This window comes from Betta splendens, chromosome 8 (assembly GCF_900634795.4).
Source record: "Betta splendens chromosome 8, fBetSpl5.4, whole genome shotgun sequence".
Taxonomy (NCBI): domain Eukaryota; kingdom Metazoa; phylum Chordata; class Actinopteri; order Anabantiformes; family Osphronemidae; genus Betta; species Betta splendens.
In genome coordinates, this window is record NC_040888.2 from 11,612,976 (window position 1) to 11,626,939 (window position 13,964).

General features: G+C 41.3%; 1 protein-coding gene across 1 annotated transcript; it reads left to right on the forward strand.

Moving 5' to 3' along the window:
* The first annotated feature begins 10,352 nt into the window (after nucleotides 1–10,352).
* hsd17b14 (hydroxysteroid (17-beta) dehydrogenase 14) lies at nucleotides 10,353–13,956 on the forward strand. The gene is made up of 9 exons (XM_029159286.3): nucleotides 10,353–10,646; nucleotides 10,725–10,763; nucleotides 10,915–11,012; nucleotides 11,194–11,260; nucleotides 11,347–11,438; nucleotides 11,756–11,860; nucleotides 11,941–12,008; nucleotides 12,341–12,437; nucleotides 13,523–13,956. Exons 1-9 carry the CDS (start codon nucleotides 10,565–10,567, stop codon nucleotides 13,670–13,672), a joined length of 798 nt encoding a protein of 265 aa, XP_029015119.1. The 5' UTR covers nucleotides 10,353–10,564; the 3' UTR covers nucleotides 13,673–13,956.
* The last annotated feature ends 8 nt before the right edge of the window (nucleotides 13,957–13,964 follow it).

The window sequence follows — 13,964 nt, forward strand, 5'->3', positions numbered from 1 at the left end:
TTGGATGTCAGCGGGGGAGCCAGGTATGGGTCCCCAGCCTGGCACCTGGTTTTGGCGCTGAGATTTGAAATCTCTTTGTTCTCACTCACTACTATCAGGACGAGGACTTTACATGCAGGCCGCAGTGCCTCCTTTGTCTGAGCATGTGGGACCTTAATAATACTTCTGTTAATAACAGATTATACATATGAGGTCCCCCAACAATTGTCAACAATGCACTCTGGTCAACTTTTTAATCTTTGACATCTTTTTACCTTGGTCAACTTTTGAATCATTGTCATATTTTAATCTTGTCTTAGTATGACCTTGGTCATCTTTTTAATCATCATCTTTTTAATCGCCATCTTTTGTCATCGTTTTAATCTTTGTCAACGTTTTCTCGTTTTCATCGTTTTGCCGTAGTCAACTTTTTGACGTCAGCACGTAATTTCTCGATTACTTTTTCTAGTTTCTACTTGAACTCTGACCTTCCGCACCAGACCACCTTCATCTGTACATACGTCAAGAACTCTTCCGAGTCTCCAGTCATTACGCAGAACGCCTTCCTCCTTGATAATAACAACATCTCCAACCTTCACATTCCGCTTTGGAGAGTGCCAGCGCTGTCTGAGGGTGAGGTTTGCCAGATATTCTTTCCTCCATCTGCACTAGAATTGCTCTGTCAAGTACTGAACTCTACACCATTGTCATCGTCATTGATATTATCAACAGTAAGTGGACGACTATTCACGATTGACATGGCTTCATATAGGAAAGTCCTTAAGGAAGCATCATCCAATCTTCCAACACTCTGAGAGAGGGCCCTGCTCAGGACGCTCCTCACAGACCTAATCTGCCATTCCCATGCACCTCCCATGTGACTGGCATCAGGTACATTCATAGTGAAATCACATTGGTTTTCTGCTAGGTAAGCTGTGACCTTGTCTTTGTCCATCTTGTGCAGAGCCTTTGTAAATTCGTTTCTTGCCCCAACAAAATTTGTGCCTTGATCAGATCTAATTTGTCTCACACTTCCACGAATTGCTATGAAACAGCGTAAAGCATTTATGAATGCATCGGTTGACAGATCTCCCACCATTTCAATGTGCATTGCTCTGGAGGATAAGCAGGTGAATATTAGGCCATACCTCTTATGCTCTTTACGACCCTGCTTAGTGTAGAATGGCCCAAAACAATCCATACCACAATAAGAAAACGGTGGAGAAGGGTTGACTCGTGCAGTAGGTAGATCTGCCATTTTTTGCATCTCTGTAGGCCTTCGAGCACTTCTGCATGTAATACACTGGTTGATGTAGTTTGCTACAACTTTGCTGCCCCCAACAATCGAAACAACCATTTGCTCTCAGTTCATTGAGGGTTTGCCCTCTGCCTTGGTGCTGGGTTTTCCCATGACAGTAGCCTAAGATGAGGCGGGTTACCACACCATTTCTTGGTAGAATCACTGGGTGCCTCACGTGCAAAGGTAAGGCAGCCTTTCTCAGTCGACCCTTAGCACACCATCCTCTAAGACAGGATCAAGCTGAAACAGTTTGTGGCTCTGTGGAAGTTTTCCATGTCTTGTTTCAAGTACTTGCATTTCCTCTTTGGTGGAAAGGTATCTTTCTGCGCTAGTTCGATCAGTGCCAGACCAGCTTTCCTTCTGTCTTCAACAGTGACGGGTTCTGTAGGTTTTATTCCTTTTGCTAGTTTCTGGATCCGAACAACAACATTTATTGCTGTATGCCATTTTGAGAACTGTTCAAACCTCTCTATAAACCTGTCCTCCTTTTCAGCTTGTGTTTGCAGTGCCTGTATTGTCTTGACTTCGGGATCCCCTATCAGAATCTTTGGAGTAGATTTTGGTGTGACAATTTCTCTTTCCCATAGGAACTTGGGACCAGTGAACCAACTCGAGTTTATCAACTCTTCCACCTTAAGCCCTCTGGGGGCGTGATCTGCTGGGTTCTGATCAGTCTCGACGTAGTACCCCTGTGCAGGATTAATGGTCTCTCTGATTCGTTGAATGCAATTTGCTACAAACACATGGAATCTCTTCGCTTCATTGTTAATGTAGCCTAAGACCACCTGGGAATCTGTCCAAAAGTATTGCTCATCAATTTTGAGCTCCAACTCCTCCCTCAACATGCTGCTAACTGCTACAGAAACCACTGCTGCAGTTAATTCCAACCTTGGTATAGTTACAACCTTTGTGGATGCCACCCTGGCTTTACCAATGACTAAGGAGCAATCCACCCTGTCTCCACATACTACTCTGATGTAAGAGCACTGACCATATCCATGGCTACTTGCATCTGAGAAGTGATGTAGTTTAACTCTCAGAACCTTGCTAGGGTCTTCCAAAACAAGGCATCCTGGGATTTGAAGTTGTTGTAGCTTCTTAAGGTCATTAAGTCAACTGTCCCATTGTGGCTTTAATTCTGTAGGGAGTGGTTCATGCCATTCAATGCCCCTTTGACACATCTCCTGTAGTACTTGCTTTCCCAGCAGAAGAAAGGGGGCCAGGAAGCCAAGTGGATCAAACATTGAGGCTACAGTTGAAAGAATCCCACGTCGAGTTGTTGGGTTTTCATCTAGAGCAACCTTGAACGTGTCTCTCTTCACATTCCACCTTATTCCCAGCACAGTTTGGATTGGAAGTTAAGTTCTCGTTTAGCTCGTTTAGTGTCAGGGACAGACTCCAAGACTTCTCTGCTGTTGGAGATGAACTTGTGAAGATGTAATTTCCCCCTTGAACACACGTCTTGTACTTCTCCAACAAGTCGGATGGCTGCTTCCAGAGAATCTACGCTGATGAGGTCATCATCAACATAAAAATTCTTTCTGATAAAATTGTCTGCTGCAGGATACTCGTTTTAATTTTGACTGGCCAGATACTTCATTCCATAATTCGCACAACCAGGAGAAGATGCTGCTCCAAAAGGATGGACTTTCATGCATATGGTTCATTGTCGCCTCCCGTGATGACCCGTCATTGTGCTATTGCTCTGGAGCAATCATAACCGAGGAGTCCGACCTTACAATCCATCAGCTCTGGAATTTCGTGTGTTATAGGGATCAGGTGTTTCCACCTTTTGGCTGTTTCAGAGGTGGGAATGTGGGATGGCTCGAGAGGGATAATGTCTCTAGTATAGGCAGGTGGTAAGTTGATAAAGCTTTGGGAGTTGAAAGCTCTTACTCTAAGCTCACTAACCCTTTCACTATGGACAAGGGAGTCTCTGCCCATCATGGTGGTAAGTTTCAACTTAACTGGCTGTTAATGTGCACCTATACTCTGGCATACCTTTTGGTCTACAAAGGTGTTGCTACTTTGTGTATCCAGTAGGGCATACACTAATGTCTCTGTTTCAGGAGTTGTGGTTGTAGAGAGCCATATAGGTACTATCATTGATGTACTCCCACCATAGCTTCTGTCCACACAGCAGGAAAGAGACGACATTTTCTCATGTGACTGCGTAGCCTGAGATGGCATGTCTGCTGCAGAACGATTTTCGTGAAGTGCTGTTGGATGAGTGGCCTTATTCTGGCAATCTTTTGAATTATGCCCTCTTCAAAGACAGCCGAAGCACAATTTGTTGTCTAGTATGAACTTTCTTTTGTTTTGGGGGAATGACTGGCAAATATCTGGCATTTGTGGATGTAGTGGTTTTCTCCACAGTACACACATGCGATTTGATGTGGAGCATTTGTCTATTTGGATTCACCTGGATCCTTGGAGCTCTCTGCCATGTCAGATGGTTTCATCGCTGTATTTGATTTGTCGGACGCTTCCAGCTTCGTGATGAAGACATCAGCCTTTGGGCGCTTGCCATCTTTGAGGGGCCTTTCTTCACTGGATCTCAAAGCGGAAAGGGATGTTACAGGATTACATGCAATTTCTGCTTCTTGTGCCAGGAAGTCAGCAATCTCCTTAAAGCTTGGGTAATCTTCTGTTCGGCGTAGCTGTTTTGTGACATGACGATTCCACCGAGAGGTCACCTAGTCAGGGAGTTTTTGTAGCATCCTCTGATTCTCTTCACAGTCATTTAAAACTTGAAGTCCTTTAACATGTGGAATGGCGTTGCTGCAGGTTGTCAGAAAATCACTGAGTTGTCTTAGCTTAACTGATTCCCTGGATCCAATTTTTGGCCAGCTACTTAATTTCTCTCTAAATGCACATTGAATGATAAAGGAGTGACCGTACCGAGCGTTTCTTACCTTCTTTATTTTGGACTGCAGAACAACTGGTCACCTCACAGTGGGTTGTTCTGTTTTCATACCACTTCTCATTTGAATCAGCCTCAGAGTATGCCTTTAGTTTTGCAGCTATTACTTCAAGATCTCTTTGATTTTCTAGCCTTTTAAGCTCTTGTCTTTGTGCAGCAATTGCTTCTTCTCTTTTAATTTCTGCTTCCTTTGCAGCTAACTGCGCAGCACACTCTGCTCTTTTGGCTGTTATACTTTGCTCATCTGATGAACGGCTCGAACTCTGTCTATGAACAATAGATTTGGACCTCATAGTCCTAAATATTGATTCTGCATACTCCCTGTCAAGCACAATGTGAAGCCTTGCATTTTCTGCACTTGCATCAAACTCATCTTGTCCAACTTCACTCATGCGTACTTTCATTAAGCCCATTAAAACTTTTGTAACTGCTGTGCAGGAGTCCATTTTTCCACGAATATCAGTAGAAGGTGCTAAATGAGATCTTTTACTTTCATAAGAGTCTCTGACTCGTGTCTCTAACTCTTCAATGGCGTCCATCAAGTTACTTAAATCTTGATCAGAGCACTCTTCCTTAAGATTCATACGTGTTGCTCTAACTTGCTCCTTCCAGCTTTCATATAGCTTGATGAATTTACTTTCTCCTCGGTTAGTCTCTTGTTGCTTTAACTCTAGCATCTTTGGGGTTAACTTCCTTTCTCGTGCGGACTTCCTACATTCAGCTTGTAGAGGCTCCTGCTGTTCAACAAGACCATTATCTTGTTGTGTTTCTCAGTCAACTGACATTTTGCAAAATGCTGTATCTCTATTTGGATATAATTTGAAGAAATTAAACCACTACATGTTCTTTTAAGTATAAACAGAATATAGAGACAGACTACTTATTCTCTCCTTAACAAAATAGGCATTCTTATCAACACACTCTACAACTACTTATTTGTGTATTTAAGAATGTCCATAATGTTGCACTGCAACAACGGGTAAGTCAGACCTAATACCTTTGGAAGTGCCAGAGCCTAGCGCTAGAAGTCCACAATTAAATCAACAAGTTTACACTCCGCAGCCACTAGGAAGGATATCGTAATGTTGCCCTCTTGTGGTGGATTCCGACGTTGTCAACCATGCGACGTCAGGTGTCCAGGCGCGAGTCGCTGAACCTCTTCTATGACATTTTTCACGGATGTTCACCGCTCCAGCGACCAGGCTTCCTATTCTGAACGAGCGCGTCTCTTAGCGTTGTACTGTCGGCCGGGTTGGCGGTACGTTTTCACTGTAGCTGCACAGATCCGCAATAATGGCCACGCATCGTACTGATGTCTTTGACGTTCTTTATTTACTCTTCTTCATCATCAGACACCGTGAAAACTACAACAATAAAATGAAATAAATGCTTTGAACATGTACACGACAAATAGCGTCGACAACATTAAACCACAATTACCGTGTGCGCCTCTGGGATTGTGCGCAGAATTACCAGCAGTTAGTGTCTCTCCTTTGCCCTCATGCTACTGACCCACAATGCTCCTCGCAAACTCCCGCCTGTCAGAGCTTAAGGTCTACTTCCTGTTTTAGAACAGTAGTTTCGGTTTCTTGCATCATTCTGTTCACGCTAACTTTACTTCCGGTTTTCAGTTCACGCACCTGTGTCTCATTTGTCATTACTCACCAGGACATTTAAACACCACCTGTTACATTAGTTATCCGCCAGATTGTTTGTACGCAAGTCGTCACTTTCCAGCATTCAGTTGTCAGCTTACCTTGTCTTTGACCCTGTTCCGTGTTCCCGATTTCTGATTCTCTCCTGATCCTGACTGGTACCGTATGCTGTAGATTCTGTTATCGAACCTTGCCCGTTTACTGGAAGTGACTAAGCCTGCTCCTTCTGTGCCTCAATCTTCGTGCTTGCAAGTGTATGACCTGGACTGTCTGAGACTACGATTCCCGTATTAAAGCCCTTTTTACTCATTCCATCTGTCTGCTGCATTTTCGCTGTGCATGTGGGTCCGATCTCTGCCAAAACCTGACAATGCCAGTGACCCGTACATTAAAATAAAGGCTTGGACATACTTTCAAAATAAGAACATTTTGTTTCAGGAAATAATTTTAAATTAAATATGTGACACTTACATAAATGTTAAATGTTAAAATCTAAATGTTAAATCTAAATGTTAAATATTAATGTTAAATGATCAAACTGAATATTTAAGTAGACTCCACCCCCTAAGATCCTAGATCAGTGACGCGAACTCAAACACGTCAAACAGTAGCATAGCTCCGCCCACATCTGACTCTGGATCGGTGCACGAAAATACTGGAGAGAAACCTGAAGTCGAAGCCATCATGGCCGCCAGCTCCGACTCCCTCGGAGCTGTAACGGCAGGTTTGCGGGCTGAGGCTCCGCTTCAAACTGCTGTTCTGTTGTAAACACCATTAATGGGGAGTTAAGTAGGTTTAAATAGAATATTTCTGTGGCGCTGGTGGAGAATTAGTTTGCTAACTATACTAGCCAGGCTAAAAACAAAAGTTTCCAGATCAGACGTAGGCGGGGTTTGCGCACACTGTTTGAGGTGTTTGAGTTCGCGTCTGGGCGGCACGGTGGTGCGGTGGGTAGCACTGTCGCCTCACAGCAAGAAGGTTGTGGGTTCGATTGTCCTTTCTGTGTGGAGTTTGCATGTTCTCCCCGTGTTTGTCCCCACAGTCCAAAGACGTGCATTAGGTTGATTGGCTTCTCTCCATTGCCCGTAGGTGTGAGTGTGTGAGTGAATGGTTGTCTGTCTATGTGTTGCCCTTTACCCGTCCAGGGTGTACCCTGCCTCTCGCCCATAGCCAGCTGGGATAGGCTCCAGCACCCCCTGTGACCCCGGTTTAGAAAATGGATGGATGGAGTTCGCGTCTCTGATCTTAGACCAGCTCTGTTTGAGGGTAGGGGTAGAGTCTACTTGCACATTCATGAATATTCAGTTTACACTCGGCTAACATTTAACATTTACATTTATATTTAACATGTACATTAAGACTTTTGCACATTGAACTAAATGTGAGAAAACAAGTTATAGGTGCTCCTTTTACATTCGGCACCCCATAGATAGGAATGTCCTGTGTAACAGGATAAACGACAAGAACACTTGTTAGTTTTCCTTTTTATTAGTTCACATTCCTGGTTTATGATCCAGATCTCCTGGATCTCCTGCTAGTAGGAGAGTGAGTCTTAGTAGAGAAGTTATGAGACAAGTCTTGGTCTGGTTACTGATAAGGCAGAGGAGGACCCTGGTGAGATTTAGGTTGTGTTACCTAAAAGTGTGTTCACGGTTCAAGGAAAGGAGGTAGAGGCTCTTCAATGAGGGAGTTAAGTTCACATGTACACTCTCAGACTTTGCTGTTAATTTACGTATAAAACTACTACTACAAAGTTGTACACTACTACAAAAACAGAATATTACTGTAATTCTGAAATGCAGTACATTGCTGTAAATCTTTTTCTTGAAATGTCTTTTACCAGTTTTCTACAGTATTAATACTTTAAGGAGAAAAAAAACAGTACTTTACAATATTTTTTGCAATGCATCATGGGAATTAAGAAACTAGCGAGCCCACATGCTTGAGAAAATTGTCCATTTTCCCCCATCTTCACTCGTCAGTTTAATAGGTAAGTGCCTTTTTTTACTTGTTGGAATTAGCAAAGTCCATAACATTTAAAAAAACATTTTGAGGCTCAGTTATTTCAAATTACACTTTTAAGTCACAATTTTACTGTGTGTAATGTGGGAGAGGGTAAGAGTGAGAGAGAGAATTTAGATAATAATTTGATAATACTTTAGAATGTAGTGTATTTAATTTAAAAAAATAAAATCTGTAAATATACATCTTCTGGAAAAGGTGTGAATAAACAGTAATTAATTGCTAAATCTTGGCCAGTATTTTACTGTTATAGTACAAAATCATAGCTTTTTGCTGTATTTACTAAAACGGTACTAAACTGTAAATTCCAGCCACATTAAAGCACTGTTAGTCTACAGTTACATAATGGCAACTATGCTGCCTGTACTTTACTGTTTTTAACAGGACAAAGTCAAAGAGTGTAGGTTAGGTTACATCAGTCCAGATGTGGATTGCTACAATTTTGTGGATAATGATACATCAGTTAATAGAATGGAGGAGGTAGTAAACAAGTTTAATAGGTTCTTTGTGAATATTGGTCTTGGTTTAGCAAGAAACATTTGTACAGACAAAACATCTGATTGTATAAACAATAATACAATTGAAAGAAACTTGAGTTTGTTCTTGAAACCTATAGATGAAAATGAAATAGTGAACAAATGTGGTAACAAAACATCTACTGATAGTGATGGTATAAAATGGTATAAAATCCTCTCTGATTGGTTTGGTTTATGGTTTTAGGTCAAATCGATTAACATCATTGAGAATTATTGACCTGATGGAGGACGTTACAATTTTGAAAAAATCAACCACAAAATATTAATGGATAAGTTAGAAAGATATGGTATCAGAGCAATGGCTCTAAAATGGATCAGATCTTATTTGTCACAGAGGCAGTAACAAAAAAGTTGGGTGAATATCCTTCAAGTGAGTTTGTGGGGTGCCAGCCTTCACTGTATTGTTTTTCTAATCTTTATTATTAGTGGGAAAGCTGACAACAGCTCTCACATTGTAATATAAATATATGTAGTAGTATATATGTAATAGTATGAGACCTGGCAAGAGCGGCGGCTATTTTCTTACGTTTTTCGGCGCGCAACTAGTCCCGCATACTTTAAGCTACAGGAACCATTCAAATATCTAAAATATTCCGCTTTTAAGGAGACGTGGGCTATTATTTTTCTCATTTATATGTTCAAGTTATTAAGCTTTTTCCAACTTTTTTGCACCACTGAAATGAATGGAAAACCATTTTCAAATCCTCAGCTTTTTCTAATTTCAGCTTTAATTACTGCAGCACACTTTAAGCTACAGACACCATTAAACCTACAAAAACATTCTTCAACTATTGAACTATTAATCTATTGTTCAGCTTTTTAATATCTTTAATACTTTCTGGGTTATAGCAGTTTAAGCATAGGGTGGCTTTTGAGAAATTCTAAGCTTTTCAAGCTAGTGTGAGGTAGAGTGCGTGATGTCACAATTAGAGCGTGAGAGCACGCAATTATTTTGCAATGATTTAGAGGAAGTGTGTGTGCTAAATTACAAAAACAATTAGTGTAAGTGGTTGATATAATATAAGTATAGCTAAATATACCAATAAGGTAGTATAAAAAAGCAGAATCTGTGATCAGGAATTAATAGTGTAATGAACTCATCCGTAATGTGCATAGAGCTGCTGTGGCCACTGAGCAGTAGGAGTTGGACCTGTCAGTCAAACTGTTCTGAGCTGAATTACTGATCTACTGCAGCTGCACCGTTGTCATGGAGATGGTTCTTCAAAGGCAGGAAACTCCACAGATCAGCTCAATTAGTTGTAGTAAAGCTGATTTCCACCCCTGCTTAACAGGCTTGTTTCAGCAATTCCTGCCTCGATCAGGAATGGACATTGTAATGAACTCATCAGTTATATGCAGAGAGCTGCTGTGGAGACTGAACAGTAGAGAGTTCGAGCGACAGAGTTTGATCTGTCAATCAAACTGTTCCTGAGCTCAATCACTGATCTACTGTGCTGCGCCGTTGTCATGGTGACGATGCTCCAAAGGCAGGAACCTCTACAGCTCAGCTAAGTCAGTTGGGCTGAAGCTGATTTGATTAAAGCTGAAAGTAGACAAAGCTAAAGAGGATTTGAAAACGGTTTTCTATTCCTTTCAATGGGGCAAAAAAAAAGTTGGAAAAAGCTTAATAACTTGATATGAACTAAATATGAAAAATAATAGCCTGCGTCTCCTTAAAAAGCGGAATGTTTTGATATTTTAATGGTTTCTGTAGTTTTAAGTATGCGGGACTAGTTACGCGCCGAAAAATGCAGAAAATGGCCGCAGCGAAAATAAATTATCAATAAATTATTACAATAAATGCATTATTAATGATAATGATTAATGATGAATAATGAGAGACAGCTAAATAAGTTATATTCGGTCTTAAAGGAATGACATTTTAAAAGTTCTTCTTGACAGTTGGATAAATTATCTGATTTCCAATTACACATGAAGGTAGCAGAGCAAACTTCACGTTTTTAAGGAACTTTGAACTGGACGCTCAAATTGCGCCGATAAACGGTTTTGACCTCATCGTCTGAGAAGTTGGGAGAACCGAAACAGACGCACGACTGCACTGGAACACTGAAACCAGTGTCAAAAACGTTTCCGGGTCTGTTTTGCAGCAGCGCAACGTTGTCGTTTCTCGAGCGGATCTGCAGAAGAAATGTCTCTTCGTTACCACAACAAAGTTGTCATCGTCACTGGAGGATCCAAAGGCATCGGCAGAGGGATCGTCAAAGTGTTCGGTATATTCATTCATGTTGTTAATGCTGCCTGTGATGAACAGAAAGTGGCGCAGTAAAACATTGAGTCTCTTGTTTTAGTGGAGAATGGGGCCGCAGTGGTGTTTTGTGCAAGAGGAGGTTAGTGCAATTTAATTGCATATTAGTCGATAACATCTGAATGAGCGCAGAGACGTGTCCTCTGTTGTTCAGATTACACTTAAACCATATTCACTTGTTGGGCGTGAACACAGTTAGACTGTGACTACTTCATGGTCCTCTGGTTTTCTAGGTGCACCGGGCCAAACGCTGGAGGCACAGCTAAATAAAGCAGGACCAGGAAACTGCAAATTTGTCTCGTGTGACATGTCCAGAGAGGAAGACATCAAGGTAAAGTATCCCTGTCTATGCTGCGGGCAGATTTACAGTCACGGTCACAAGACTGTGCTTGTGTTTCCTACATCACATGACTTCTCATGGTCAAAATACAAGTTTTGTTTTTAAAGAATAATTAACTTATTTGCCTTTTTTTCTGTTGCTCATCTGTTCTGATTCCTGTTTGTTTCTGCAGAGACTGATCGCTGTCACGGTGGAGACCTACGGACGCATCGACTGTTTGGTGAACAACGCAGGCTGGCGTGAGGCTCGCCGTCGTTTCATTTTAACTGCACCACAAACAATGAAGTTGCTTGATCTCGGTCTTCTTTCTAACGGCTCTCTTCAGACCCGCCTCACAAACCTACAGATGACACCACAGCCGAGGAATTCAGGGACCTGCTGAATCTGAACCTCGTCAGCTACTTCTTGGCCTCTAAAGTAAAGCGTCCACGTTGTGTGTGTGTGTGTGTGTGAACATGCAAAACACGGTGACCCCATAAATGACATATGTGAAGGCAGAGACAGGCAGTAAAGATTTGATCACCCCTTCAAATATAATCTGAATGCTTTATTAGTCAGAATAGAAAAAGACGGGGTAGTAGCCTAATGCTATTTTTCCTAAATTGTATTCATTTAAATCTGTAAAATATTTCATTTTAATTTTCAGTGATTATAAAATTCCAAAAAAACAATATATCCTATATGTGGTATGGTGTGTGGCATGCTTTCATCTGCTTTCATTCGTCTGCCTGCAGTATGCGCTGCCGTACCTGCGAACACATCAGGGGAACATCATTAACGTGTCCAGTCTTGTGGCGTCCATCGGGCAGAAAGATGCTGCACCCTATGTTGCCACCAAGGTGAGTTATTGCCACTGTGATGTCGTTTCATTGTAGCGTGGGCTGAAAGGGGAGCTGTAATGCTGGGTTTTCTCCACAAGGGGGCGATCATCTCCATGACAAAGGCCATGGCCGTGGACGAGAGTCGCTACAACGTGAGAGTCAACTGGTGAGAACAACTGGTTTCTTCTTTGTCTTGTCTGCTACAGTTTCATGTTGCCAGGTTTTCACTGAAACATCTGGTGAGATTTTTAACATTCAATTACATTTTAGGTAAATACATAACAGCAGATAACACATAAAATGTCCTAATTTGACAAAGAAAAATTAAAAGCTCTTAAACTGGAGCCGCTGATCATTAATGTTGACACCAAATAATGACTAAATTGGTCTTTACCAATTTTAGCATAGATGGATACATTTTCTCATAAGATGTTTCTGATTCTTTTCATTTTAAGTTTGTACCATGTGTGTTTAACAACACTGTCCGTTGTGTTTTAGCATCTCTCCAGGCAATGTGATGACACCCTTGTGGGAAGAATTAGCAGGACAGACACCAGATGCTGCAGCAGCCGTAAAGATGGGAGAAAATGCTCAGGTAAGTTCCCACACACACACAGTTGCTCGTTTATTGCCCTAACACTTCTGGGTGTGACCTTTTCTGTAGTAGCAAAGTTTCATCCTGAAAAGAAAAAAAAGAATGAGGACAAAAGGTTTTTCAGCAGCAAGAAAATGCGAGTTAAGAAAATGCAGCATGGTAATAACAGGAACTTTAAGTTTCTACTCCATGTAAAATGTAACACAACAAAGGCTCAGTATAAACTCACTCCAAATTTTTATGAAATAGCCTCCCATTCCTGTAAGATTTGTGTTAATGAGCCCAGCTAGAAAGCATGCTGATCTCTATTGAGTTGTAGATGTGGATATTTCTGTGAGAACCTGTTTTTTTGCTATGCAAATCAAAGCTTCAGTCACAATGAAAAACAAAAGGAGTGACAATAGAGAGACACTAAGTCTATGTTTACATGCGCTTCAGTAACCAACTTACTGAGAGAAAACAGGCTTCTCAGCGAACTAGTTAGAATTTTAGAAAACCTGCAGCACATGAGTAATCTGAGTTTCACCTTGCACTTTCATTCATAGAGGAATAAGAATAATCTGATTGTAAAGTGTTCAATTATAGCGACAAAAGCATTCTTGTCATTTAATCCCATAAAGTGTCCTTTGCATGTTTAAAATTATGTCCTCATAGTTTTTATCAGTTGTTAAATTCAGTTATTCAAGCAACGCTTAAAAATGAAAACCCAAATAAATAAAACCTTTATTAAGCGCAGGGTTCACTGAGGTCAGATCAGGGACTTTCCTGTTAATTTACATACATTTGTCTGAATGCAGGTAATGATGATGAAATATGATCCAGGAAATTTAATTAGAGGAATTAATTTGTTTGTTTAGTTTTAGTTTATTGGGCGCCAAACACAGCTCCGTGACCTTTAACACTAACGATCCTGGAAAGTTTTTATGCCAGTGTTTTTGGTTGTAACTATTTTAAGGTTAGCAGTAGATGTAATATTGGTCCTTCCTCATATTCAGATCATATTCAGTTTAGATTAGTGACCACAGTTGTAGGGCAACCACAGACCGAGCAGTGCATAAGAAATGATGTGGTTTGTTTTTGAACAGCTGATGGGCCGGATGGGGACCGAGGCAGAGTGTGGACTGGCCGCCCTGTATCTCGCTGCTGATGCCACTTTCTGCACTGGCATTGACCTACTGCTCAGCGGAGGAGCTGAACTCAACTATGGCTTCAAGAGTCAGATATGTCTCAGTTGAATGCTTCAGTTGGCCACGTTACTGTAATGAGTACTCGATGCTTTTAAAGCAATTTAATGCAATACAATAAGCAGTTATTAATTCATTCAGTGAGCTATCTTGAATTCCTGACCAACTGTAGCAGGACAGGGTCCACTCCCCTCCGATGGTCCAATCAGAACCACTGTCTTTGACCTCTAATGACCTCCCCCCAAGGTGTCCACCAATGACACGTTAGGCTTTTGTCACGCCTCCAGTGACTTTTCTGAATCAGAGTTAACTAGTTAATAAAACGGTCAATCAGGTGCATGTT

Bases quoted from the DNA above. Each gene is read 5' to 3' on its own strand.
- hsd17b14 (XM_029159286.3), top strand. From the start codon at position 10,565: ATGTCTCTTCGTTACCACAACAAAGTTGTCATCGTCACTGGAGGATCC. The intron at 10,764-10,914 runs GTTAGTGCAATT...CTGGTTTTCTAG, and splicing joins GGTGTTTTGTGCAAGAGGAG to GTGCACCGGGCCAAACGCTG. The intron at 11,861-11,940 runs GTGAGTTATTGC...TTTCTCCACAAG, and splicing joins CACCCTATGTTGCCACCAAG to GGGGCGATCATCTCCATGAC.